General features: G+C 43.1%; 2 protein-coding genes across 3 annotated transcripts in view; one reads left to right on the top strand and one right to left on the bottom strand.

The window, feature by feature from the left end:
- Positions 1 to 2,746, top strand: part of SYNC (syncoilin, intermediate filament protein) — a 23,813-nt gene extending 21,067 nt beyond the window's left edge. For both annotated transcript variants that reach the window (XM_053577321.1, XM_053577320.1), the window contains one exon: positions 1,271 to 2,746. In XM_053577321.1, coding sequence (XP_053433296.1) covers positions 1,271 to 1,340 — 70 coding nt within the window. In that variant the 3' untranslated portion in view covers positions 1,341 to 2,746. The remainder of the gene's footprint in view (positions 1 to 1,270) is intronic.
- Positions 2,468 to 24,046, bottom strand: RBBP4 (RB binding protein 4, chromatin remodeling factor). The gene is made up of 12 exons (XM_053577327.1): positions 23,814 to 24,046; positions 23,115 to 23,262; positions 17,391 to 17,536; positions 10,032 to 10,205; positions 9,577 to 9,692; positions 9,300 to 9,460; positions 9,055 to 9,181; positions 8,556 to 8,633; positions 7,566 to 7,642; positions 7,394 to 7,451; positions 7,193 to 7,303; positions 2,468 to 3,460 (listed from the first exon to the last, which is right to left on the bottom strand). The coding sequence occupies exons 1-12, from the start codon at positions 23,827 to 23,829 to the stop codon at positions 3,395 to 3,397; spliced, it is 1,278 nt and encodes a 425-aa protein (XP_053433302.1). The 5' UTR covers positions 23,830 to 24,046; the 3' UTR covers positions 2,468 to 3,394.
- Positions 24,047 to 24,090: the final 44 nt, after the last annotated feature.

Genomic DNA, 24,090 nt, shown 5'->3' with positions numbered 1-24,090 from the left:
GAGACTCTGTCTCTACAAAAAAAAAAAAAAAATTAAAACAAATTAAATTAAAAAAACCCTCACGAATAAAATCTAAATTTATTTACTTATTTTTTTCTTACATTTTCCTTTTTTTTTTGTAGAGACAGAGTCTCACTTTATGGCCCTTGGTAGAGTGCCGTGGCCTCACACAGCTCACAGCAACCTCCAACTCCTGGGCTTAAGCGATTCTCTTGCCTCAGCCTCCCGAGTAGCTGGGACTACAGGCGCCCGCCACAACGCCCGGCTATTTTTTGGTTGCAGTTTTGCCGGGGCCGGGTTTGAACCCACCACCCTCGGCATACGGGGCCGGCGCCTTACCGACTGAGCCATAGGCGCCGCCCACATTTTCCTTTTCTCATAGATGGTTATAGTATGTTGCCCTCACTAGAGTGCCGTGGTGTTACAGCTCACAGCAACCTCCAACTCTTGGGCTTAAGTGATTCTCTCGCCTCAGCCTCCTGAATTGCTGGGATTATAGGCACCCACCACAACGCCCAGCTATTTATTGGTTGCAGTTTGGCCAGGGCAGAGTTTGAACCCACCACCCTTGGTATATGGAGTTGGCACCCTACCCACTGAGCCACTAGGCGCCACCCTAAATTCATTTTTTATTTAAAAAAAGAAAGTACAATGAGAAAAAACAGGAAGAAAAAAAATTTCTCTCTTTTTTGGCATTGTTTGGAGGGGGCCGGGTTTGAACCCACCACCTCTGGTATATTGGGGCACCACCCAAAAAATAATTTTTTTTTTTTTTTTTTTTTTTGAGACAAGAGTCTCACTATGTTGCCCTAATGCTATAGCATCACAGCTCACATCAACCTCAACCTTTTGGGCTTAAGTGATTCTCTTGCTTTAGCCTCCTGAGTAGCTGGGACTACGGGTGCCCGCCACAACGCCCAGCTATTTTTTGCTGTGGTTGTCTTTGTTGTTTTAGCTGGCCCAGGCCAGATTCGAACCTTCCACCTTTGATGTATGTGGCTGGTGCTATAACCACTGTGTTACGGGCACCCAACCAAGAAGAAAAATTTTAACTACTCTCTCCCAACATTATCACATAGGTTACTATTTATTCTGTTTTGCAAATAGGCGCCCAAATATATGCTGGGAAAAGGCATATATAAATCACACTGTAGCAATCACTCCTCAACTTAGCTTGCACTAACTAAACCTCAAAAGTTCATCGAATCAAACTCTCTACTGTGTATTTCAGAAAGTACGGACTTATTCTTTTTTTGTCTCAACCTTACAGGAGATGTTTAGAAATATATGGCCAAATCTGTAACCCAGAAACAACAAAAAACTCCACAAAAGATCACTAAGTGCCCCTTGGACATACTTTCTTCCAAAGAAGTGCCAGAGACTTGGCGAGCAATTCATCCTGTGAAAGTTGCAGATACTGGCTGACTTGCTTAAACAGATTCCAGCGTTGGATGCAAGCAGAGCACCAGTCAATACTAGCTGGATTCTATTTCATATGCTTCTGATACCGATCTCAATGCACCAAGGAGAAGAAAAATGAGCTGCCTGTTTTCTAGCAACTGTCACACACACATTGAGTACAGGATCAACGTATGGACACATGTTGTAGTATTACAAAGAATGTATCTTGCCTTGTAATAACCCAAACTAAAAACATCTGGGGGGCCAGGTAGGGCCAAAAAGGCAGCCAATTTTCATTTAAATGGATTTATAATTTCAATTCTTTTGTGCCATATTAGATTTTAAATTAACCCTTTTTCAAAATCTACTTTTTTTTAAAGGCCATGCTGATTCAGCATTTACTCTTAAAATTGTGTCAAGATAATTTTCACTATTCTCTAAAATTAGATTTAGAGATAAGGAACCAATCCAGACTTGAACCTAATGGTTAGGGCTATTCAGATTCTCCCAAAGATCTTATGTCATCAAAGTGATTTTGGGTCAGACTGATCTACTTGGTTAAAAAAACCAAAACCAGAAACAGAGTGTTTGCAAAGAACCAGGCATTTTATCTGGTTATGGCACTTGGGTGATAGTCTTTTGAAGCCTATTATTTATTTCTAACCTCTAAGTATAGGCCCTCGGGAAAAATATACTGAGGAGACTCAACCTCTCTATGAGAAAAGGTTCAAGCACCTTTTGCACATTTAAATTTTGCCTTAATTTTACCATACTGCCTTTGACACATTTACAGAAATCCATGTACTTCTCTAGGGATAGAGTTCAAAAACATGTTATTTTATCAGAGACTAATCCATGCCACCTCTGATTCAGTGTTGTATGTATTTCACTTTCTCTGGGAAGGAGTAAAAGCTCTTTTCTATACCTCTGCGTCTATTATATTTAATTCTACTTTTGATAGTCAAAGACCATGGAAATTAATTATCACCTGAACAACTCTTCTAGAAGCCAGACTGGTGGGTGTTTGATGGATGTTATATACTAAATAAAACCCATCAGCATGGGGTTATGTAGAAAAGCAATTTATTCCATTTTAAGCACTTACACAGTTAGTCATGGAGAGTAACAGGCCTGCTGGTGAACAGGTCACCCAAAATGGAGATCGCATCAAACTAGTGGTCAAGGACTAACTCCTAAAAAAAAAAAAAGCAACTTTTATCAAGGATTAATTTAATTTTTAAAACAAATACAAGTTATTGATTCACTCTTCTCAACTTGACAGCATACCTGTGGCATTAACTGTCAGGTGAACACATACATCTTTACAACTTGGTGGTCCCAAGTTTAAAAAAAAACAAAACCATTTCACAGAAAGGAAAGAAACAATATGAAAACAGCTCAAGAAATACACTAACGAGCAAAAAATAATATGAGGAAAGAGAAACGTGTAGTTTTGACTTAACTGAAGAAACCAAGACTGGTCTACACAGGCAAATGTGCATCCTGGAAGGTTAGGTGTGAAGATTATTTAGAGTGGGAATCTATGACTTGAATCTTCCCCTATTTCCTGAATAAAAACAAAATCTTGCAATAGCAATATTTATACTTCATGGCTCAGACACCTACAACATTTGGCTCTATTCCTTACTTACTCTAGCTTTTACTTAAATGAGTCTGAAAAACTTGGGGATACAGCATAAGAAGAAAAATAATCGCACATAATATTCCCCTTTCTGTGGCTACTTATAGACCTGGGTATGTTACTAGAAAATTCCTGAAGAAAATTTACATGTAAGTCTGTGGCTTTGCTGAATCAAGTTCCCCAGTTAGTATTTAGAAAACAACCACTGTTTGAGCTAATAGCACTGTTGGTGGTATCTATTATAGAGAGATAGCCAAAAAAAGTCCGTGTGTCTCAAAACCAGTGTTAAATCAATCTCAGGGTTGAGAAGAAAAGAAGGGGAGGCTAAAATCACAAGAAATGCAGACATGTCTAGGAGCCTTGTCCTTCTGGATCCACGCTTCCTTCAGGGTCTTCATCATTATAAATGTTCTCTGCCTGCCCAAAAACAAGAAAAAGAATATTTTAGTAAACATTAACTCCATCTTTTTTTTTTTGAGACACAGTCTTACTTTATCCACCATGGTGGAGTGCCATGGAATCATAGCTCACAGCAACTTCAAACTCTTGGGCTTAAGCGATTCTCTTGCCTCAGCCTCCCAAGTAGCTGGGATGACAGGCACCCGCAGCCACAATGCCCAGCTATTTTTAGAGGTGGATCTCACTTATGCTCAGGCTGGTCTCGAATCCATGAGCTCAGGCAATCTACCCCCACTAGCCTCCCAAGTGGTGGGATTACAGACATGAGCCATTAAGTCTGTCAAAATCTTTTTTTTTTTTTTTTTGAGATAAGAGTCTCAGTACATTGCCCTCAGTAGAGTGCCATGGTGTCACAGCGCACAGCAACCTCAAACTGGGCTTAAGTAATTCTCTTGCTTCGGTCTCCCAAGTAGCTGGGACTATAGACGCCTGCCATGCCTGGCTGTAATTTTTTTGTTGTTGCAGTTGTCGTCGTTGTTTAGCAGGCCTGGGCCAGGTTCAAACCCGCCAACCTTAGTGTATGTGGCCGGTGCCCTAACCACTGAGCTATGGGCACTGAGCCTATAAGGCTCAATCTTTAACCAGTCCCACCCCCAAGGTTGGTGAATGAGACCGGAAAGTTCTAACCCCTTAATTGCATGTTTGGTCTTTCTGATTACAAGCCCCACCAAAGTCATCACAGTAGAATAAACTCAGGTGTGCTCCAAAGATGATCATTATGAGTGACAAAAGATACTTATCACTCTGGAAATTCCAAGGGTTTTTTTTTTTTTTTTTTTTTTGTAGAGACAGAGTCTCACTGTACCGCCCTTGGGTAGAGTGCCGTGGCGTCACACGGCTCACAGCAACCTCCAACTCCTGGGCTTACGCGATTCTCTTGCCTCAGCCTCCCGAGCAGCTGGGACTACAGGCGCCCGCCACAACGCCCGGCTATTTTTTTTTTGTTGTTGTTGCAGTTTGGCCGGGGCTGGGTTTGAACCCGCCACCCTCGGCATATGGGGCCGGCGCCCTACTCACTGAGCCACAGGCGCCGCCCCCAAGGGTTTTTTAAGAAGTTCTGTGCCAAGAACAGGGACAAAGACCAAATATTTACTTTTTATCATATATAACAATTACAAAGTAACAACCTGGAATGGAAGCAGCGGCCTTGGAAGGGATCCAGCTTAATTTCCGACAACATTCCCACAGCAACTACTAACATACCTTTAACTGACAGGCTATCCAAGGCAGCCCTCACATCCCATTTTTCGAGACAGGGTTATAGTCTGTCTTCCAGGTTATAGTGCAATGGTGTCATTGTAGCTCACTCCAACTTCAAACCCCCGGGCTCAAGTGAATCTCCTGCCTCCACCTCTTGAGTAGCTGAGACTACAGGTACATGCCATCACACCCGGCTAATTTTTTGAGCAGTTGAGACTACAAGCCACATTTTACCATGCCTGGCTAATTTTTCTATGCTTTGCAGAGAAGTGGTCTCATTTTGGCTCAGATTGGTTTTTAACTCTGAGCTCAAGAAATTCTCCCACTTTGACCTCCCAGAGTGCTAGGATTACAGGTGTGAGCTACCATACCTGGCTAAATGTTTTTTTTTTTTTTTTTTTTTTGGTAGAAATAAGGTCTCACTGTATTGCTCAGACCAGTTCCAATCATTTCATGTGATCCTCCCATCTCGTCCTCCACAAAATGCTTAGAACTGTGTGCATAAGCCATCATGCCCAGCTTCATTTCTGTATCTTCAATTAATAGTTATTCTGTTTTAACAAAGTACAGATTAAGGTTTGGCATCTGTAGCACAGTGGTTACAGCGCCAGCCACATGCACTGAGGTTGGCATGTTTGAACCTGGCCCGGGCCAGCTAAACAATGACAACTGCAACAACAACAACAAAAATAGCCAGGGGTTATGGCGGGTGCCTGTAGCCCCAGCTACTTGGGAGGCTTAGGCAAAAGAATTGCTTAAGCGGGCGGCGCCTGTGGCTCAGTGAGTAGGGCGTCGGCCCCATATGCCGAGGGTGGCGGGTTCGAACCCAGCCCCGGCCAAACTACAACAACAACAAAAAAAAATAGCCGGGTGCTATGGCGGGCACCTGTAGTCCCAGCTACTCGGGAGGCTGAGGTAAGAGAATCGCTTAAGCCCAGGAGCTGGAGGTTGCTGTGAGCTGTGTGATGCCACGGCACTCTACCAAGGGCCATAAAGTGAGACTCTGTCTCTAAAAAAAAAAAAAAAAAGAAAAGAATTGCTTAAGCCCAAGAGCTTGAGGTTGTGAGCTATGATGCTACAATACTCTACCCAGGGCAACATAGTGAGACTCTGTCTCAAGAAAAAAAGTACAGATGAAAACATTCCTTCTTGTGTTGAGTCAAAAACTTTATCCTGGGGGCGGCACCTGTGGCTCAGTTGGTAAGGCGCTAGCCCCATATACCGAGGGTGGCGGGTTCAAACCCAGCCCCGGCTGAACTGCAACCAAAAAATAGCTGGGCGTTGTGGCGGGTGCCTGTAGTCCCAGCTACTCGGGAGGCTGAGGCAAGAGAATCGCTTAAGCCCGGGAGTTGGAGGTTGCTGTGATCTGTGTGATGCCATGGCACTCTACCAAGGGCCATAAAGTGAGACTCTGTCTCTACAAAAAACAAAAAAAACCTTTATCCTGGAGTTTTTTCCTGGCTCTAGATCCACCCAAGGCATGTTTCTATGGATTTCTTTTCATTAATTAGACTGTCATCATTCAAAAGTTAAGCAATTTAAAGAAAACAGTAAAATACACATAAAACTTACAATCGCAGCTGTTTTAGTTTTACAATTCCCTGTATTAAGTACACACTCACATCTGTTGTGTAACCACAAGCACCATCCATCTCCAGAAATCAACTGTTCTTTACATTAGTATGTATTAGAGATCAGTTATTTGTATTACATTCTATATTATTTTTAGCTGTATCTATAGCTCAGTTATTTGTATCTATCTTGTAAGTGCTCTGAACATACACCTCAAACTAAGTTATAGGGAGAGGTAGGGAATGTTTTTGAAATCTAGATAGGTTATCATTAAGAAATGGTAGCATTTTTTTCTTTTTTTTTCAGACAGGATCTCACATAGCTGGACTTGAGAGTGGTACTGTCATAGCTCACTGCAAGGTTAAACTCGTATACTCAAGCAATCTTCCTGCCTTAGCCTCCTGAGTAGCTGGGACTACAGGTGTGTCTTAATATGGTAGTATTTGATGCTGTGATACAAGACACCTCCTTTGGTTATGTATACTTGCATGGGTAAGATGAAAGATGTGAGAAATATCACAGAGACAGATGACACCAGTAAACCTGACCTAGAGGTAAACAGACATGGGGACTCTTTTTTTTTCAAGTATGGTTAGCTGGGGAAACATTGGCTCCCTGGAGCACATAGAAAAAGGAGAGATTAAAAAAAAAAAAAAAAAGAAAAGGAGAAATAGGTTTGAGAAAGGAGAAGTAGGAGAGAGGAAGGTTAGTTTTGTTTAGCTGAGTGTTAAGTACCAGTGGGACGACCAGATAAAGCTGAAGAGCAGGTAACTGAAAATGATAATGTATAGACAAGCACTAAGTTGCACCTGAGAACAAAGTGAACAGAGATGGCAGTTATATTCATAAAATGTACAAACATAAAACGATTCCCTCTCATTTACCTAACCTCTCCCAAACAACAGAGCAAACACTTACCATCTGCCACACTTGCATGATATTGTCTTCTGATACAGAACAAATCACCCAAGGTTCGTTAGGATTCCAAGAGAAATCAGATATCTTGGCAGTGTGACCACCATGAATAAACTGACAGAGGGAAGAAAACAAAGATAAAAATGCAAACAGGACATTAAATTACAGAGACTGTTTCGAAATTGCTCAATGCCTGTAACATACCAACAACTCTGGTGGACCATCTTCTGCATCTTCTGGGGATTGTTCCTCTCCAATTTTACTAGCAAAGAAAGAAAGACCATTTTAAAAGTCAAAACAGATTTACCCTTAGTAACTACTTTTTAAAGTCTAAACAAAGGAAAAAATTCCATAGGAAGCGTAACTAGTAAGTTACCTTAAGTCCCAGACATTCAGTCTGCGATCAGTACCACTAGAAGCCAAAATAGTCTCATTGTGAGGTGACCACTGAACCTACGTATGAGAATGAAGAAAAAAGAAAAGCTATGAAGTAGAAAACAGGGAAATAATACCTAAAATTGTATTCTACAATCTCACCCTCCCTTGTGCACGTGCACGCATACACACACATAGACAATGAGTCTCACTAGGTCGTCCAGGCTGGACCTGAATTCCTGGGCTCAAGAGATCATCCCATCTCAGCCTTCCAAGTAGCTAGGACTACAGTCACTACATGCCATGGTACCTGGCTTCATCTTGTATTTTTGAAGATTACATCTTATCTATTCTTATTGTCTAAATTTGGCTTGTAGGCAAATGTAATCCAATTCCAACCTAAGAACTGAAGTACAGATGACCCACATACAATAACTTTTCCCAGAGTATTTACTTTGAATTCTGTATTACAAATAAGGCTAATTAAAAATGACTGCTTGGCCATGTGTGGTGTGGTTCATGCCAGTAATCTTACCACTCTGGAAGGCCAAGGCAGGTAGAATGCCTGAACTCAGGGCTTCCGGACCAGGCTGAATAAAGACCCCAGTCTCTACTAAAAATAGAAAAAACAGCCAGGCAGGGCCTTGCAGTCCCAGCTACCAGGGAGGCTGAGGCAAGAGGATCGCTTGAATCCAAGAGTTTGAGGTTGCTGTGAGTTATGATGTCACAGCACCAACCCCAGGGCAACAGAGTGCTGGGATTACCGGCACGAGCCACGACACCTGGCTAGATTTCTTAATGCTTGAGAAATGGAGGTACCCAATGACCAGTTTGAGAAAGCATAGAAAACAAAGAAAAAAACAATCCTAACTTCGTAGAAATCAGCATGGGCATACAAAAACCTTCTGTTTTAGGCAATGATTAAGCACAAGTCTACCCACTCACACATCCAGGCTCTAATCAAAAAATTAATAGCATTAGCTTCTCCTACCTGGAATATTTCATCCTTATGTGATTCAAAGGAATGCAACTTAAGCTTCAGATTTCGTAGATCCCACAAGGCAACAGTCTGCATAAGGTAAAGAACAGCAAAGCAAAAGCAATCCATTAATTTTTTTTATGAGAAGAAAAAGAAAACCCCTAACTAAAATATTTCAGCAATTCAAAACAAGCTAGAGAAATCTATCCCACATTTTCTTTTTTTTTTTTTTTGTAGAGACAGAGTCTCACTGTACCGCCCTCGGTAGAGTGCCGTGGCGTCACACGGCTCACAGCAACCTCTTAACTCTTGGGCTTACACGATTCTCTTGCCTCAGCCTCCCGAGCAGCTGGGACTACAGGTGCCCGCCACAACGCCCGGCTATTTTTTGGTTGCAGTTTGGCCAGGGGCTGGGTTTGAACCCGCCACCCTCGGCATATGGGGCTGGCGCCCTACTCACTGAGCCACAGGCGCCGCCCCCACATTTTCTATTAAAGTAAACCAAACTGACCTTGTCAGCTGATCCTGTGGCAAGAATAAACTCACTATAAGGATTGAAAGAGAGGCAGTTCACTTCAGCAGTGTGAGCATCAACTGAATGGCTTGGTTTGGAAGTATTGTTGGAACGAGTATCCCAACTTTAGATTAAAAAAAAAAAAAAAAAAGTTAAAAAACTGAGCAAAACTTGAAATGTAGTTAACTAAGTATAAAACTTAAAGACAATATAGGAATAAATGACTAATGAATTCTACTCACATCATAAGTTTCTGATCATCAGCAACTGACCCAAACAAAGACTCATGGAGCAGGTGCCAGGAAACATCTTCGACTACTGCTGTATGCCCTGTAAAGATGGTCTTTGCATCCACCACCTTTCCTTCCTTTGGAACAGCACTGATGTCCCACAGGCAGATGGTCTTAAATATAAAATTAACCATTACATAAAAGAAGATTCTCACCTCCCCACATGCCCCAAAAAAGAAACCAACTGGTAACTAGCCCAGATTTGCTTTAACATGGGAAAGATACACACATGATCATCTGAAGCACTAAGTAAGTGCCCACTGAGATTTGGGTTCCAAGAAAGTCCATAGCCTTCCTTCTGATGTCCACGGAGACGTAAGTCTGGGTTGCACTCTCCAGAAGGGTCTGCAAAGTGAGAGACGTATCACGGCTACTCAGTCTGCTGGCTCTGTGGGTTTACTGAGTATTATGGACTTTTGATCCACTGATGTCTAAAGCTCTTAGCATTTATAAGCAATACAGAAACTGTTTCAACTAAATAGATAATGCTTAATCTACACCATCATTCTGTTCTATAAAAAGAAGCATTATTTTTCACTAAAGGAAAAGCCATGAATATCCACACATCAATATAAATCGTAAGATGTTAAATTATACAAATAACAACCAGCAATTAAACCAAATGAGCAGAGTCATGTACTCCCACACTGAGTCATTTGCACCTGAACAGAAAGGGGAAGGTACCTGGTTTAGAAGGATGTTTTGTATAGTCAAAAACAAGAACATCACTGGATGGAGTCTTTGTTGCAATGATGCAAGGATTCTGGGGCATATAACGGGCCCGGTTTACTTCTCCTTCGTGGTTGATCTTGATTTCTATTTCAATTTTCCCACTAACAGAACCGAAACCTCCAAATTCTGTAAATAAGATAAACTGCAAATGAGTATAAAGCAAGAGCTACTCTATATGTCACTCAGAGTATACGGACAAACATAAGGCCTTTTATCAGTAAACTGTTATACTGTGTTATGTTGTATTAGAGACTTGAGCACCTGCAGATTTTACAATAGTATCCAAGGGAGAGGGTGGAACCAATTCCCCACAGACACCAGGGGACAACTGTATTATTATTACTACTTAAAATTAAGAAAGACTACCAATTTCACTTTGAAAGGAAGTTCTTGATAAGATTTCCAAATCTCATTTAAAACACAAATAAGTACGCTGAGTAATACCTAAGTTACTATTTTAATGATTATTAAGTATATAGTGTGCTAGGTACAAGAGTCCCTCTTACATGATTTGTTGGAAGTTCTGGTTGGGGTGACCGTTCTGAAATACCATCACATTGTATCTTCTCCCTAGCCAGGGGAATCCAACCCAAGGGTCGAATGTTGATTTTGTGAGGACGTTTTTTGCTTATCTGTGATGTTGTATATAATGAAAACCATGCACAGACCTTTTGTTGTTGTTATCAGTTGCCATTAGTATTTGTATATTTATTTTTTTTTATTTGTAGAGACACAGTCTCACTTTATGGCCCTCAGTAGAGTGCTGTGGCCTCATACAGCTCACAGCAACCTCCAACTCCTGGGCTTAAGCGATTCTCTTACCTCAGCCTCCCGAGTAGCTGGGACTACAGGCGCCCGCCACAACGCCCGGCTATTTTTTGGTTGCAGTTTGGCCGGGGCCGGGTTTGAACCCGCCACCCTCGGTATATGGGGCTGGCGCCTTACCGACTGAGCCACAGGCGCCACCCGTATTTGTGTATTTAATGTGTGGCCCAAGGTAACTCTTATTTTTCCAATGTTCAGCAGAGGAAAAACAGAAGTAAGAGATCCAGTTGCATTTTCCTAACCCCCACTTACACTTGCCAACAAAAGTCCTTGGTTAAATAAACCAGATAGGCAAGGACTAGATAAAAACATTTTTTTAATTCACATCTGACTACTGCATGCACTTACAGTGTTCTCCCAAGTACCATCATCACATGTATAACAATTTGTGATTATGTAAATCTTGGCAAAGCTATATATAAATAAAAGTAATTAAAGATCAAAGAATGATAGAAAGCAGCATGATAAGGCTGCAAAAGCTCCTCAATTAGAGTCAAACCCAGGCCTAAGCGCCTCTGCCACTTACTATCCTGGTGGTTTGGGAAGGCCTTTAATTTCTCTGAATTTCTAACAACCTTATCCACAGAACAAATGAGTTGTGAGAGGATCTTATAAATAAAACTCTCTTGTAAAGAGCATTGCTATGCAAGTGTTAGTCTCTGAAGGACAAAAATCCTTTTGAAAAGCAAAGACATAGGGCATGGTGGCTCATGCCTGTAATTCTAGCACTCTGGGAGGCTGAAGTGGGTGAATTACTTGAGCACAGGAGTTCGAGACCTGCCTGAGAAAAAGTGAGACCTCTGTCTCTACTACAGAAAAACTGAGGCAAGAGGATTGCCTGAGCCCAAGAGTTTGAGGTTGCTGTGAGCTATGATGCCATGGCACTCTACCCAGGTGACAGCTTGAGACTCTGTCTCAAAAAAACAAAAAGCAAAGACATAAATGACTAGTACAGTTGACATATTAAATAACTGTCAACTTCAAAATAAATTTTGAAAGATAATGTTTCAAATAGGCTAAAAACCTAAAAGTAAAAATTCAAGACAGACTCTAAAGGAGAAAAGAAAAACACAACAAACCACATGAACTTTTTCCAGAACTTTAGCCTACAAGCATCCACAAAGTACAAAAAAACAAAGTATACTACCATACATGATCTCAAGGAACTTTCAGTCTAAATATAGAGAGGTGGGCCAAAAATGGAGGCTTGTGCCTATAATCCCAGCACTCTGGGAGGCCTAAGGGGGAGGATCACTTTGAGACCAGCCTGAGAAAAGCAAGACCCCATCTCTACTAAAAACAGAAAAATTAGCAGGGCACGGTAGTGCCTCTAGTCATAGCTACTTGGGAGACTTAGGCAGGAAGATCCCTTGAGCCCAGGACATTTGAGGTTGCACTGAGCTAATGATGACACCACAGTACTCTAGCATGATGAGAGTGAGCTCCATATTCAAAAACAAACAAAACACCATTAAAACAAACTTGAGGTATAACACAATATAGTACAAGGATACAAATCTCTGAAGCTTAAATTTCTAGACACATAGTCAACAGGGTAACAACCACCTGACTCAAAATATGAAACATTTCTAGCACCCAAGAAGTTACCAGTGTCTTACCCAGTCAATAATATCACCTCAATGGGCAGCGTCTGTGGCTCAAAGGAGTAGGGCACCAGCCCCATATACCAAAGGTGGTGGGTTCAAACCCAGCCCCGGCCAAAAATTGCAAAAAAAAAAATCCCCTCAAAAAGGTAACCACCATTGTAATGTACGTAACGAAGCCACTTTTTGAGCCCATAAACCTTTTGAAAACTAAGAAAAATAAGTTTACCCTAAGTAAAATAAATATCCAAGTTATTTCATCATGATTCAATAACAATTTACATTATACAGAATTCAGATTAAAGACTACAAGTTTGTCTTTTTAAATACACAACTAACAGATTTGTCTTTTTAAATACACAATTAATCCCCCAAACAAATTACTAATGATAAATCTGCTGATAGTTGCAGATCTTATTAACAGAGCCTGAAGTAAAATTTTATATCTCATTTGTTTTCAGAACCTAAAATGTAACTGTAGCCAGGCTAAATCTAATAAACACATGAATTCTTTTTAGTGTTAAAATGAGCCTAAGCCAAATTTAGTTCTTTCACTTTTAAAGTTCAATGATCTTTTGAAACTGCTTGCTATTATTACCTCAAACTAAACGGTGTCAAGCAGATGGTAATCAATAATCAACCTGAAAGTCGAGGACGTTTTGTCTTTTGTTGGAAGGCCATTCCAAGAATGACAAAAAGTATGGAGGCTATCAGAGGAAAGCAGGGCAATTTAAAATTCATAGTTTCTAAATGACAGCAAGACTTTAAAATTTTGAGGGTGAATCTTCCAATCTGCTGCCATCCGAGTTATGGGGAGGGATAGGGATCAAGGGGTGACGCCGGAAATTGCAAGTTCACATGAAACCTGGGAAAGTGGTGCTGGTCCTGGCTGGACCCCACTCCAGATATAAAGCTGTCGTCATGAAGAACATTGATGATGACATCTCAGACTGCCCGTACAGCTACGCTCTGGTGGCTGGAATTGACCGCTATCTCCGCAAAGTGAGTTGCCATGGGCAAGAAGATTGCCAAACGATCAAAGATCAAATCTTTTTTGTAAGTTTATAACTATAATCACCTCATGCCCACAAGGTCCTCTGTGGATATTCTCTCGGACCAAACTGTTGTCAACAAGAACGTCTTCAGAGACCCTGCTCTTAAATGTAAGGCCTGACAGGAGGCCAAAGTCAAGTCTGAAGGCAAGAAGTGGTTCTTCTAGAAACCATGCGGTTTTAGTTGCTTTTTTGTTTCAGTCATTAGAAATATTTAAAAAATGGCTCAGCACCCACAGCATAGTGGTTATGGCGCCAGCCACATACACCGAGGGTTAGGGGTTCAAATCCAGTCCGGGGCCAGATAAACAACGACAACTACAACTAAAAATGGCCAGGCATTATGGTGGGCACCTGTAGTCCCAGCTACTTGGGAGGTCGAGGCAAGAGGATCACTTACACCCTTGAGGTTGCTATGAGCTGTGACACCATGGCACTCTACCCAGGGCAACAGAGTAAGACCCTGTCTCAAAAAAAAAAAAAAAAAAAAAAAAAAGACTTAAAATTTCAATGCTGGGCATAGTGGCTCACAAGTTTAAGAACAGCCTGAGCAGGACCGAGACCCCTATCTCTAAAAATAGCCAAGTGTTATGGTGGGATGCCAGTTGGGAGGCTGAAGCAAGAGGATCTGAGCCCCAGAGTTTTAGGCTGCTATGAACTATGACACCTTGGCATTCTACCCAAATGACAGAGACTGCCTCAAAAAACAAACAAGCATGTATAAGAAATGTTTCTAGGGAGCTTTCATTCTATTTTGTAGAGTAGAGGCTACTGTGATTAGAAAAAAAAAAACACTGTTTTTGAAACCAAAAAAATTAGTGATCCAATACATAAGATACACCTTTCAGAAAACAATTAATAGTAATCTCCAGGGGAAAGGTTTATGGGGGGGAAGGATATGTTTCATATTCTTTTCTATTTTTTATATATATATATATTTTGTTTTTGAGATAGAACCTCAAGCTGTCGCCTGGGGTAAGTGCCTTGGCATCACAGCTCATAGCAACTTCCAACTCCTGGGCTTGCTTCTCCTGCCTCTGCCTCCCAAGTAGCTAGGACTATAGGTACTTGCCACAGTGCTCGGCTATTTTTTGGTTGCAGCTATCATTGCTGTTTGGTGGGCCTGGGCTGGATTAGAACCTGCCAGCTCAGGTGTATGTGGCTGGCCTCTTAGAGTGAGACAGAGTCTCACTCTGTTGTCCTGAGCAGAGTGCCATGGCATCATTGAGATCACAGCAACCTCAATCTCTTGGGCTCAAGAGATCCTCTTGCCTCAACCTTCCAAGTAGTTGGGACTACAGGTACCCGCCACAATGCCCAGTTTCTCCATTTTTAGGAGAGATGGGGTTTCACTCTTGCTGAGGTTGGTCTCAAACTCCTGAGCTCAAGCAATCCACCAGACTGCTAGGACTGTAGGTATGAGCCTCTACACCCCATCCCTTTTTTTGAGACAGTTGTTTTATCATCTGGGGTTCACTGCAAACTTAAGCTATCTTCCTGCCTTGGAATCCCAAAACGTAAGGGCTACTGGCATGAGCCACTGCACCTGGCTTGATTTTATTTTACAATTTATTATATTACCAATCAGAATATTTGCTTTGTACCTAATTAACAGGAACAGCAAGAAAAAAATCTTAGACATTTTAATCTTCATGTGACAGAATGGGTTAGAATTACTTTCCAGAAATCAATCCCTATGGCTACACACTTGGATAAGTAACACAAAATCCATGCCTGCTAACCTTTATCCTAAGAACTTATTTTGCATTCTACATCAAACTAAACTAAATGATCAAAGACTAACTTGCACAGCTACAATTCTGTAAGTAGCTAGAGCTCAAAAGGACTTAGATTTAAGAAAGGATTCTGCTAATCAGGAGTAATCTAAAAAACACCTATTATTTTTTTTTTTTGTAGAGACAGAGTCTCACTTTATGGCCCTCGGTAGAGTGCCGTGGCATCAGACAGCTCACAGCAACCTCCAACTCCTGGGCTTAAGTGATTCTCTTGCCTCAGCCTCCCAAGTAGCTGGGACTACAGGGGCCCGCCACAACGCCCGGCTATTTTTTTGGTTGCAGTTTGGCCGGGGCCGGGTTTGAACCCGCCACCCTCGGTATATGGGGCCGGCGCCCTACCGACTGAGCTACAGGCGCCGCCCTAAAAAACACCTATTATTTAGAAAATAAGTATCAATAGTAAGTGCCCATCTTCTGTTTTGAGAACAATAAAGAAAACTCACCAATCCCTACCTCTTAAAAGTAAAGAGTAAGCTTATCATCAGCAATTAAACCCTCCAGAGGTGGGGAACCTGTGGTGGGAGGGGGGCCCACGTGGCCTACTAGATCCTTGAGAGTGCCTTTTGTTGCAGTTTGGCTGAGGCCAGGTTTGAACCCACCACTCTCAGTACATGGGGCTGACACCCTACCCACTGAGCCACTTAAGCGTGCCTTTTGACTGAATCCAAATTTCACATAACAAATCTTTCCACTAAAGGGTGTAACAGAGAAAGATGAAGCTTTTTAGCTTCCGTTGGTGCTTAAAAAAGAACAATCTTGAAATCAAAAGGCCGCCAGTTCCCCACCTCTGCTGGCTATTTTCTAAAATGAGGATATAATTGAATAGCTCATTAAAATTTAATTCTTATATATACAATGAGTGCCATGGTTAAGTCATTTCTGTCACTCTAACCTGGAAAAGGTAATTTAAGCCAATGTTTCTCAACCTTTCTTTCATTATTGCTTCTTTAAGTAACAGTTCAAGATATTTTTTCCCTACTCCTCTCAGGAAATTTTAATAGCAGATATCCTTTTATGTTTACATACTCTATAAATTGTATCTGTTGCTTTATACAGTCACAACTAAGATTTATACCCACCCAACCCACATACAAATTTTCACTTCCTTAGGGACAATTCCCCCACCCCACCCCTGGGGTACAAGACTGTACAACAAGGGGACGGTGCCTGCGGCTCAGGGAGCAGGGCCCCACTAAAGTGCAACAAAAAAAAATAGCTGGGTGTAGTGGCGGGCACCGTAGTCCAGCTACTCGGGAGGCTGAGGCAAGAGAATCGTCTAAGCCTGAAGGCTGGAGGTTGCTGTGAGCTGTGATGCCACAGCACTCTGCCGAGGATGACTTAAGTGAGACTTTGTTGCAAAAATAAATAAATAAATAAAAAAGCACAACAAGGCTCGGTAGCCATAGCTCAGTGGTTAGGGCACCAGCCATATATACTGGGGGCCGGCAGGCTCAAACCCAGCCTAGGCATACTAAACTATGACAACTACAACAAAAAAATAGCTGATGTTACAGTAGGTGCCTGTAGTCCCATAGCAACACTGTCTCAGAAAAGAAAAAAAAAAAAGGAATGCACAGGGCAGCGCCTGTGGCTCAAAGGGGTAGGGCGCTGGTCCTGTATGCCAGAGGTGGTGGGTTCAAACCCAGCCCTGGCCAAAAAAAAAAAAGGAATGCACAGCAATAATGTACGTTGTATTGCTTCTTTCAATTATAGAAACCCCCTGCCACCAGTTAAATAAAGTTTATAGTAAAGGTACAGAATCGAGTATATTTTAAGTATTTCCTCTGACATCAACAAAAGTTAAAAAAAAAAAAAAAAAAAAAAATTTTTTTTTTTTTTTGGCCGGGGCTGGGCTTGAACCCGCCACCTCCAGCATATGGGGCCGGCACCCTACTCAAGTCAGGCTTTCCCAAGGCTAAATTTTGTTTTTCAATGTGAGAGACTACTTTATCAAATTGGACATCTTTTTTGTGATCATTCAAAGACATGAAAGATACAAACCATACATCATTACTTCACCTTTAAGATTCCTACCTCCTTTTTCACTGTCGTAGTGTGATGCATCAAACTGAGCATCATCATTAGGAAGCTGCACACTAGCTATCACAAGGTGGTTTTGTTCATCTGATGTGTGTGTCCCCAGGACGAGTCGATGAATGCTGAAATCTTTCCCTTCTGGTCTGTAACAGCAGATAAGTAATATCAAAGAGACCACAAAGTCCAAGATATACATGCATGGAAAAGACATTGTTACAAACAGATTCTGAGAGAGAGAAAAAGTCATTGAGAGCCATGTTTTCTACTTCTAATGCCTCTTCCATAGGGCTCAGTACGAGTGGAACTGCATAGTTATCAACTGTCATTAAAAGAGAAAGGAGACCAGGCAAGGTGACTCACACCTATAATCTCAATACTCTGTGAGGCTGAGGCAGGAAAAGTGCTTGAGGCCAGGAGAAATAGCCTTTTTTCTACCAAAAAAAAAAAAAAAAGAAAAAAAGAAAAATCAGCCTGGCCTGGTGGTAGGCAACTGTAATCCTAGCGATTCAGGAGGCTAAGGTAGGGATTACTTGAGCCCAGTAATTCCGTTGTAGTGAGGTGTGGTAATATCAACATCCTCTAGCCTGGGCAATAGAACAAGACCCTGTCTCAAAAAGGAAAGGAAAATAAACATTAAATTAACTGCCAAATATTTATTAAGTGCCTAATCAATGGACACACTGCTCCAAATGCTATAAAGTACAAAGATGATTACAACATGATTCCTTTCCTTAAAAAAGGGGAACAGGCTTGGCGCCCGTAGCACAGTGGTTATGGCGCCAGCCACAGGCCAGCTAAACAACAATGGCAACTACAACCAAAAAATAGCCAGGCAAATAGCCAGGCGTTGTGGCGGGCGCCTGTAGTCCCAGCTGCTCAGGAGGCTGAGGCAAGAGAATCACGTAAGCCCAAGAGTTAGAGGTTGCTGTGACCTGTGTGACGCCACGGCACTCTACCGAGGGTGGTACAGTGAGACTCGGTCTCTACAAAAAAAAAAAAAAATAGCCAGGCGTTGTGGTGGGCTACTTAGGAGGCTGAGGCAAGAGAATCACTTAAGCCCAGGAGTCTGAGATTGCTATGAGTTATGTCTCCAAAGCACCCTACCGGGGCAACAAAAGTGAGACTCTGTTAAGGCTGCTTGCTTCTAAGTAATCCTTATCTTAAAAACAAAATATGGGACCACACCTATGGTGCATCTTACAAGGGTTCATGTGAAACTTACTAAATGTAGAATATAAATGTCTTAACACAATAACTAAGAAAATGCCAGGAAGGCTATGTTAACTAGTTTGATGAAAATATTTCAGGGCCGCGCCTGTGCTCAGTCGGTAGGGCGCCGGCCCCATATACCGAGGGTGGAGGGTTCAAACCCGGCCCCGGCCAAACTGCAACCAAAAAATAGCCGGGCGTTGTGGCGGGCGCCTGTAGTCCCAGCTACTCGGGAGGCTGAGGCAAGAGAATCACTTAAGCCCAGGAGTTGGAGGTTGCTGTGAGCTTAGTGAGGCCACGGCACTCTACCAAGGGCCATAAAATGAGACTCTGTCTCTACAAAAAAAAAAAAAAGAAAATATTTCAAATTGTGTATAAAACCAGCACAAGGTGCCCCATGATTGCATTAATGTACGCAGCTTTGATTTAATAAAAAAACAAACCAAAAAAAAAAAAAAACCAAGCTGTGGTAAACATATAACATGGAGTATTATTCAGCCATTAAAAAAGATGAAGACTTTATTTATTTTTTATTTATTTTTTTTTTGGCCGGGGCTGGGTTTGAACCCGCCACCTCCAGCATATGGGACCGGCACCCTACTCCTTGAGCCACAGGTGCCGCCCAAGATGAAGACTTTAAAAACAAAACAAATTCTCACAATATTTATCTAGATCTGCTAAAGCAAGACACTATTAAGATGATATAGTGCAAATTTCAACCTTGGGGAATTCAATCTAATTCCTGTTTTCCAAGCCTAGCCAATCATTACCCACAAAAACTTTTTGAAAGTATGGGTTCTTGGGCGGCGCCTGTGGCTCAAGGAGTAGGGCGCTGGTCCCATATGCCGGAGGTGGTGGGTTCAAACCCAGCCCTGGCCAAAAAAAACCACACACACAAAAAAGTATGGGTTCCAGGCTCTGCACCTTTAGCTCAGTGGCTAGAGTGCTGGCTACATACACTGGGACTGGCGAGTTTGAAGCCAGCCGGGGCATGCCAAACAATGACAACTCCAACCAAAAAATAGCTGGGCATTGTGGCAGGTGCCTACACCCACGGCTACTTGGGAGGCTGAAGCAAGAGAATCACTTAAGGGCAAGAGTTTGAGGTTGCTGTGAGTTGTGATGCTCTATGTAGGGGGACATAGTGAGACTGTCTCCAAAATAAAAAAACAAAACAGTATGGGTTCCAAAATGGTAGGTATGGGGTGGCCGATATCTGGGATCCGCTGGCCTAATGTGCACAATTTGGCACATGCTTTTTCTTATCAACTACTGTGCCTCAAGTTCTTAAGCGGTTTCAACTATCACTGAGAACTCTTGACAAAAATGACCCCAATTATCCTGAACTCCTCAAGTAATTTTGAGGATAGACTGAATGTGGGGACTCCTCATAATTACAAGACTTCAATTTCTAGGTGTTTGCTCTAGTTTTCTATTACAACCCTTAGAATTTCCCACTTTCCTAAAAGTACTGTAATGGCAGCAGTCTCATTCTTTTTTTTTTTTTTTTTTGTAGAGACTGAGTCTCACTTTATGGCCCTTGGTAGAGTGCCGTGGCCTCACACAGCTCACAGCAACCTCCAACTCCTGGGCTTAAACGATTCTCTTGCCTCAGCCTCCCGAGTAGCTGGGACTACAGGCGCCGGCCACAACGCCCGGCTATTTTTTGATTGCAATTTGGCCGGGGCCGGGTTTGAACCCTCCACCCTCGGTATATGGGGCCGGCGCCTTACTGACTGAGCCACAGGCGCCGCCCAGCAGTCTCATTCTTAAATTATGTCAAATTTCTATTACCTGTTGAGCTCCATCAGTCTTTTTTTTTTTTTTTCCTGGCCAGGCTGGGTTTGAACCCGTCACCTCTGGCATATGGGGCCAGCGCCTTACTCCTTTGAGCCACAGGTGCAGCCCCGAGCTCCATCAGTCTTAATATCCACATTTTGCAAATGTCTCCATTTCTTTTTTTTGAGACAGAGCCTCAAGCTGTCGCCCTGGGTAGAGTGCCTTGACATTATAGCTCACAGCAACCTACAACTCCTGGGCTCAAGTGATTCTCCTGACTCTGCCTCCCAAGTAGCTTAGACTACAGGTGCCCACCACAGCCACCGGCTATTTTTGGGTTGCAGCCGTCATTGTTGTTTGGCGGGCATGGCCGCCAACTCAGGTGTACGTGGCTGGCGCCTTACCTGTTTGAGCCACAGACACCGAGCCAATGTCTCCATTGCTCAAGATTTGAGTTTTGAAGTTTAGTTTAGCATACAACATCATTGTTTAATGTCACTCTGAAAGGTGAGGCAAACCTATTATTCCGAGATATATAAATTTTTTGATTGAGATAGTCTTATTTTGTCACCCTTGGTAGAGTCCCATGGCATCATAGCTCACAGCAACCTCAAACTTTTGGGCTCAAGTGATTCTCTTGCCTCAGCCTCCCTAGTAGCTGGGACTATGGGCACCCATCACAACACCTGGCTATTTCTTTGTTGTTGTTGTTTAGCAGGCCTGGGCCGGGTTCAAACCCACCAGCCCTGGAGCATGTGGTTGGCGCCCTAACCATTGAGCTACAGCACCCGGCCAGGTTACATGGGATTCTATGAAACTTTATTATTATGTACTTCATCTCTGCATTGTCATTTCCTTCTGGAAGACTTTCCTGATACTCAAAGTTCAAGTATATTTTCCTTCTTCTGACCATTTACCTCTACCACTTTTATGGTAATTATTTTATCCCCTCTATTAGAGGTAAACAAGTTCCAAATAAGAAATACATGTGTGCCTAAGCACCCGTGGCTCAAGTGGCTAAGGTGTCAGCTACAAACACCTGAACTGGCGGGTTTGAATTCAGCCCGGGCCTACCAAACAACAATGACAGCTGCAGCAAAAAAATAGCCGGGCATTGTGGTGGGCACCTATAGTCCCAGCTACTTGGGAGATGGAGGCAGGAGAATCTCTTGAGCCCAGGAGTTGAAGGTTGCTGTGAGCTGTGATGCCACAGGACTCTAACCAGGGTGACAGCTTGAGGCTCTGCCTCAAAAAACAAAAACCAAAACCAAACAACAAACATATGATTTGCTCAGTGCCTATAGCTCAGTGACTAAAGTGCCAGCCACATACACCAGGGCCGGTGGGTTCTAACGTGCCCTGGGGCCTGCTAAATGACAACTACAACAAAAAAGTAGCCGGATGTTATGGCAGGTGCCTGTAGTCCCAGCTACTTGGGAGGCTGAGGCAAGAGAATCGCTTAAGCCCCAAGAGTTTAAGGTTGCTGTGAGTTGTGATGCCACAGCACTCTACAGAGGGCAATATAGTTGAGACTCTGTCTCATATAAACAAACAAGAAAAAGAAATACATCTGATTAATCTTTACAGGCCCACTTATACCCAACTCCTTTATATGAAAACCATCTCATTTTCAGGTATTTTGTAAGTATCCTAATTATCTTTGTATAACTGCTTTCATGATATCCAACTGTAATTACTAGTTTATATCTGCCTCTTCAACTACATATAACTTATTCCTTTAAGGGAGGTACCATGACATAGTTATCTTTGTGTTAACCAGCTACTACCTGTGACTTTGAAAATTCAAGTATGATTCATTGAAAGAACCAGACTTGGCCAAGCACGGTGGCTCACACCTATAATCTCAGCACTCTGGGAGGCCCAGGCCCAGGGAGATGGGATTGCCTGAGCTGGAATGAGATCCCGAACTCAGCGCCTATAGCTCAATGAGTAGGGTGCCAGCCACATACACCAAAGCTGGTGGGTTAGAGCCCAGCCCAGTCTGCTAAAACAATGACAACTACAACAAAAAAATAGGCAGGTGTTGTGGCAGGCGCCTGTAGTCCCAGCTACTTGGGAGGCTGAGGCAAGAGAACCGCTTGAGCCTTAAGAGTTTGAGATTGCTGTGAGCTATGACGCCATAGCACTCTACCAAAGGTGACAAAGTGATACTGTCTCCAAAATAAATAAATAAAGAACCACACATTTTTTTTTGGTGTTGTTTTATTTTTTGAGACAGAGTCGCTCTGCTGTAGAGGCTAGAATGCAGCGGCACAATCATGGCTCACTGAAACCTAAAGTGCTGGGCCCTCCAGTAGATGCAACTACAGGTATGCATCACCAGGCCAGGTTAATTTTAAATTTATTTTTAGTAGAAGAGAGATAGATGTAGCACAGGCTGGTCTCCAACTCCTGGGCTCAAGTGATCCTCTCAAAGTGCTAGGATTACAGGGGGGAGGTATTGTGCCCTGCCCCACCATACTTTGTAAAAGCTGACAAATCTTATAGCATTATTTGGTCAACACAGCTATTCAGTTCAGTATTAGAGAAAAAATATGCTAACTGGTTTTTTTCTTATCAGGAAAATAATTCTGCATTACTTTTGGGGATCTATTTTAAAAAGTCAGTAGGTTTCTGTGCCCTCTCCAAGTGACTAAGAAGAGGAAAACAGAGAAAATCAATGTGAGAAACCTACACGGAAACACATCAAAATAATATTCAGAAGACTGTCACCTGGTTACATCTGGAAGCCACTGTGCAGTTAGGCTGGGCCACTCCAGAGCATGGGTCATCACCAAATCATAAAGAAAAGGGGTGTTCTTTTTCCATATTTTGTATTCCTCGTTGATTACACGTTCTTCCACAGCGTCGTCAAAGGCTGCTAAAATGTTTTTAAACAAATTAAGTTAACAAACAAGTCAAGTAAACGTCTGCAAAACTACCCGCATGACTCTGAGACGGAAGATTGGTCTAAATAGCCCCAGGCGGAGGCACCAACACTCCTCTCCACCTTCGCAAGGCCCAACTCCTTCGGGTCATCCTCGCCACTCAGCCGTTCCGGCCACGGTGCCAGGCCTCCGGGGCGCGCGCGCGCGGAAAGCCCACAGGACCGACGAACAGGCCTACGCACCCAGCCGTGAGAGTAGGAAGCGGTGCAGGGAGGCCCGAGAAAGAGGAGCAGAGGTCGACAAGGAGTTTGTGGAGCCAACACCCTCCCAGGTCCTACCGCCAGCTTCGCCTGCGGCGACAGACATCGCTCCAAAGGAACTGGCGTGCCGTTAACCCGCCCCACGGGGAACTCCCTCCTCCCGGCTACGGGTCTCGGGACCGCGCTCAGCAAAGTCGGGCCTGCTCTCAACTGTTAGGCCGTGTAGAGGCCGCGGCTTAGCCTCGATACTCCCCGCCCTCCTGCGACGGCCCCGTCACACTTACCTTCCTTGTCGGCCATGGCGGGCAAGCAAGCAGCGGGGGTGATCCCGGGGTCGAGCGTTGCGGGAGGGGCAGCGAGCCTACGGGCGCTCGCTCCGCGCGCGCGGCCTCTATTGTTTCCTACGGCCTCTGCGTGAGAGCCGACTCGCGCACCTTCGCGCCAACCTCAGCCAATTGGAGCGCATCGAACGGCAGGATGGGCGGGGTAGCCATGTTCACGACCTATCCAGACTCGCGGAGTCGCTTTTCGCGGGGCCGAAGCTCACGTTCCGCCCCTCCC

This window comes from Nycticebus coucang, chromosome 22 (assembly GCF_027406575.1).
Source record: "Nycticebus coucang isolate mNycCou1 chromosome 22, mNycCou1.pri, whole genome shotgun sequence".
Classification (NCBI taxonomy): Eukaryota; Metazoa; Chordata; class Mammalia; order Primates; family Lorisidae; genus Nycticebus; species Nycticebus coucang.
Note: the sequence above shows the minus strand (reverse complement) of the source record. Positions and strands in the feature narration are given on the sequence as shown.

What these genes read in the sequence shown, in the direction of transcription:
- RBBP4 (XM_053577327.1), bottom strand. An exon ending in TGGCTTCCAGATGTAACCAG is followed by an intron (nt 17,537 to 23,114) that starts GTGACAGTCTTC and finishes CTGCTGTTACAG; the next exon opens with ACCAGAAGGGAAAGATTTCA. An exon ending in TCATGCAAGTGTGGCAGATG is followed by an intron (nt 3,461 to 7,192) that starts GTAAGTGTTTGC and finishes GTTTTTGGGCAG; the next exon opens with GCAGAGAACATTTATAATGA.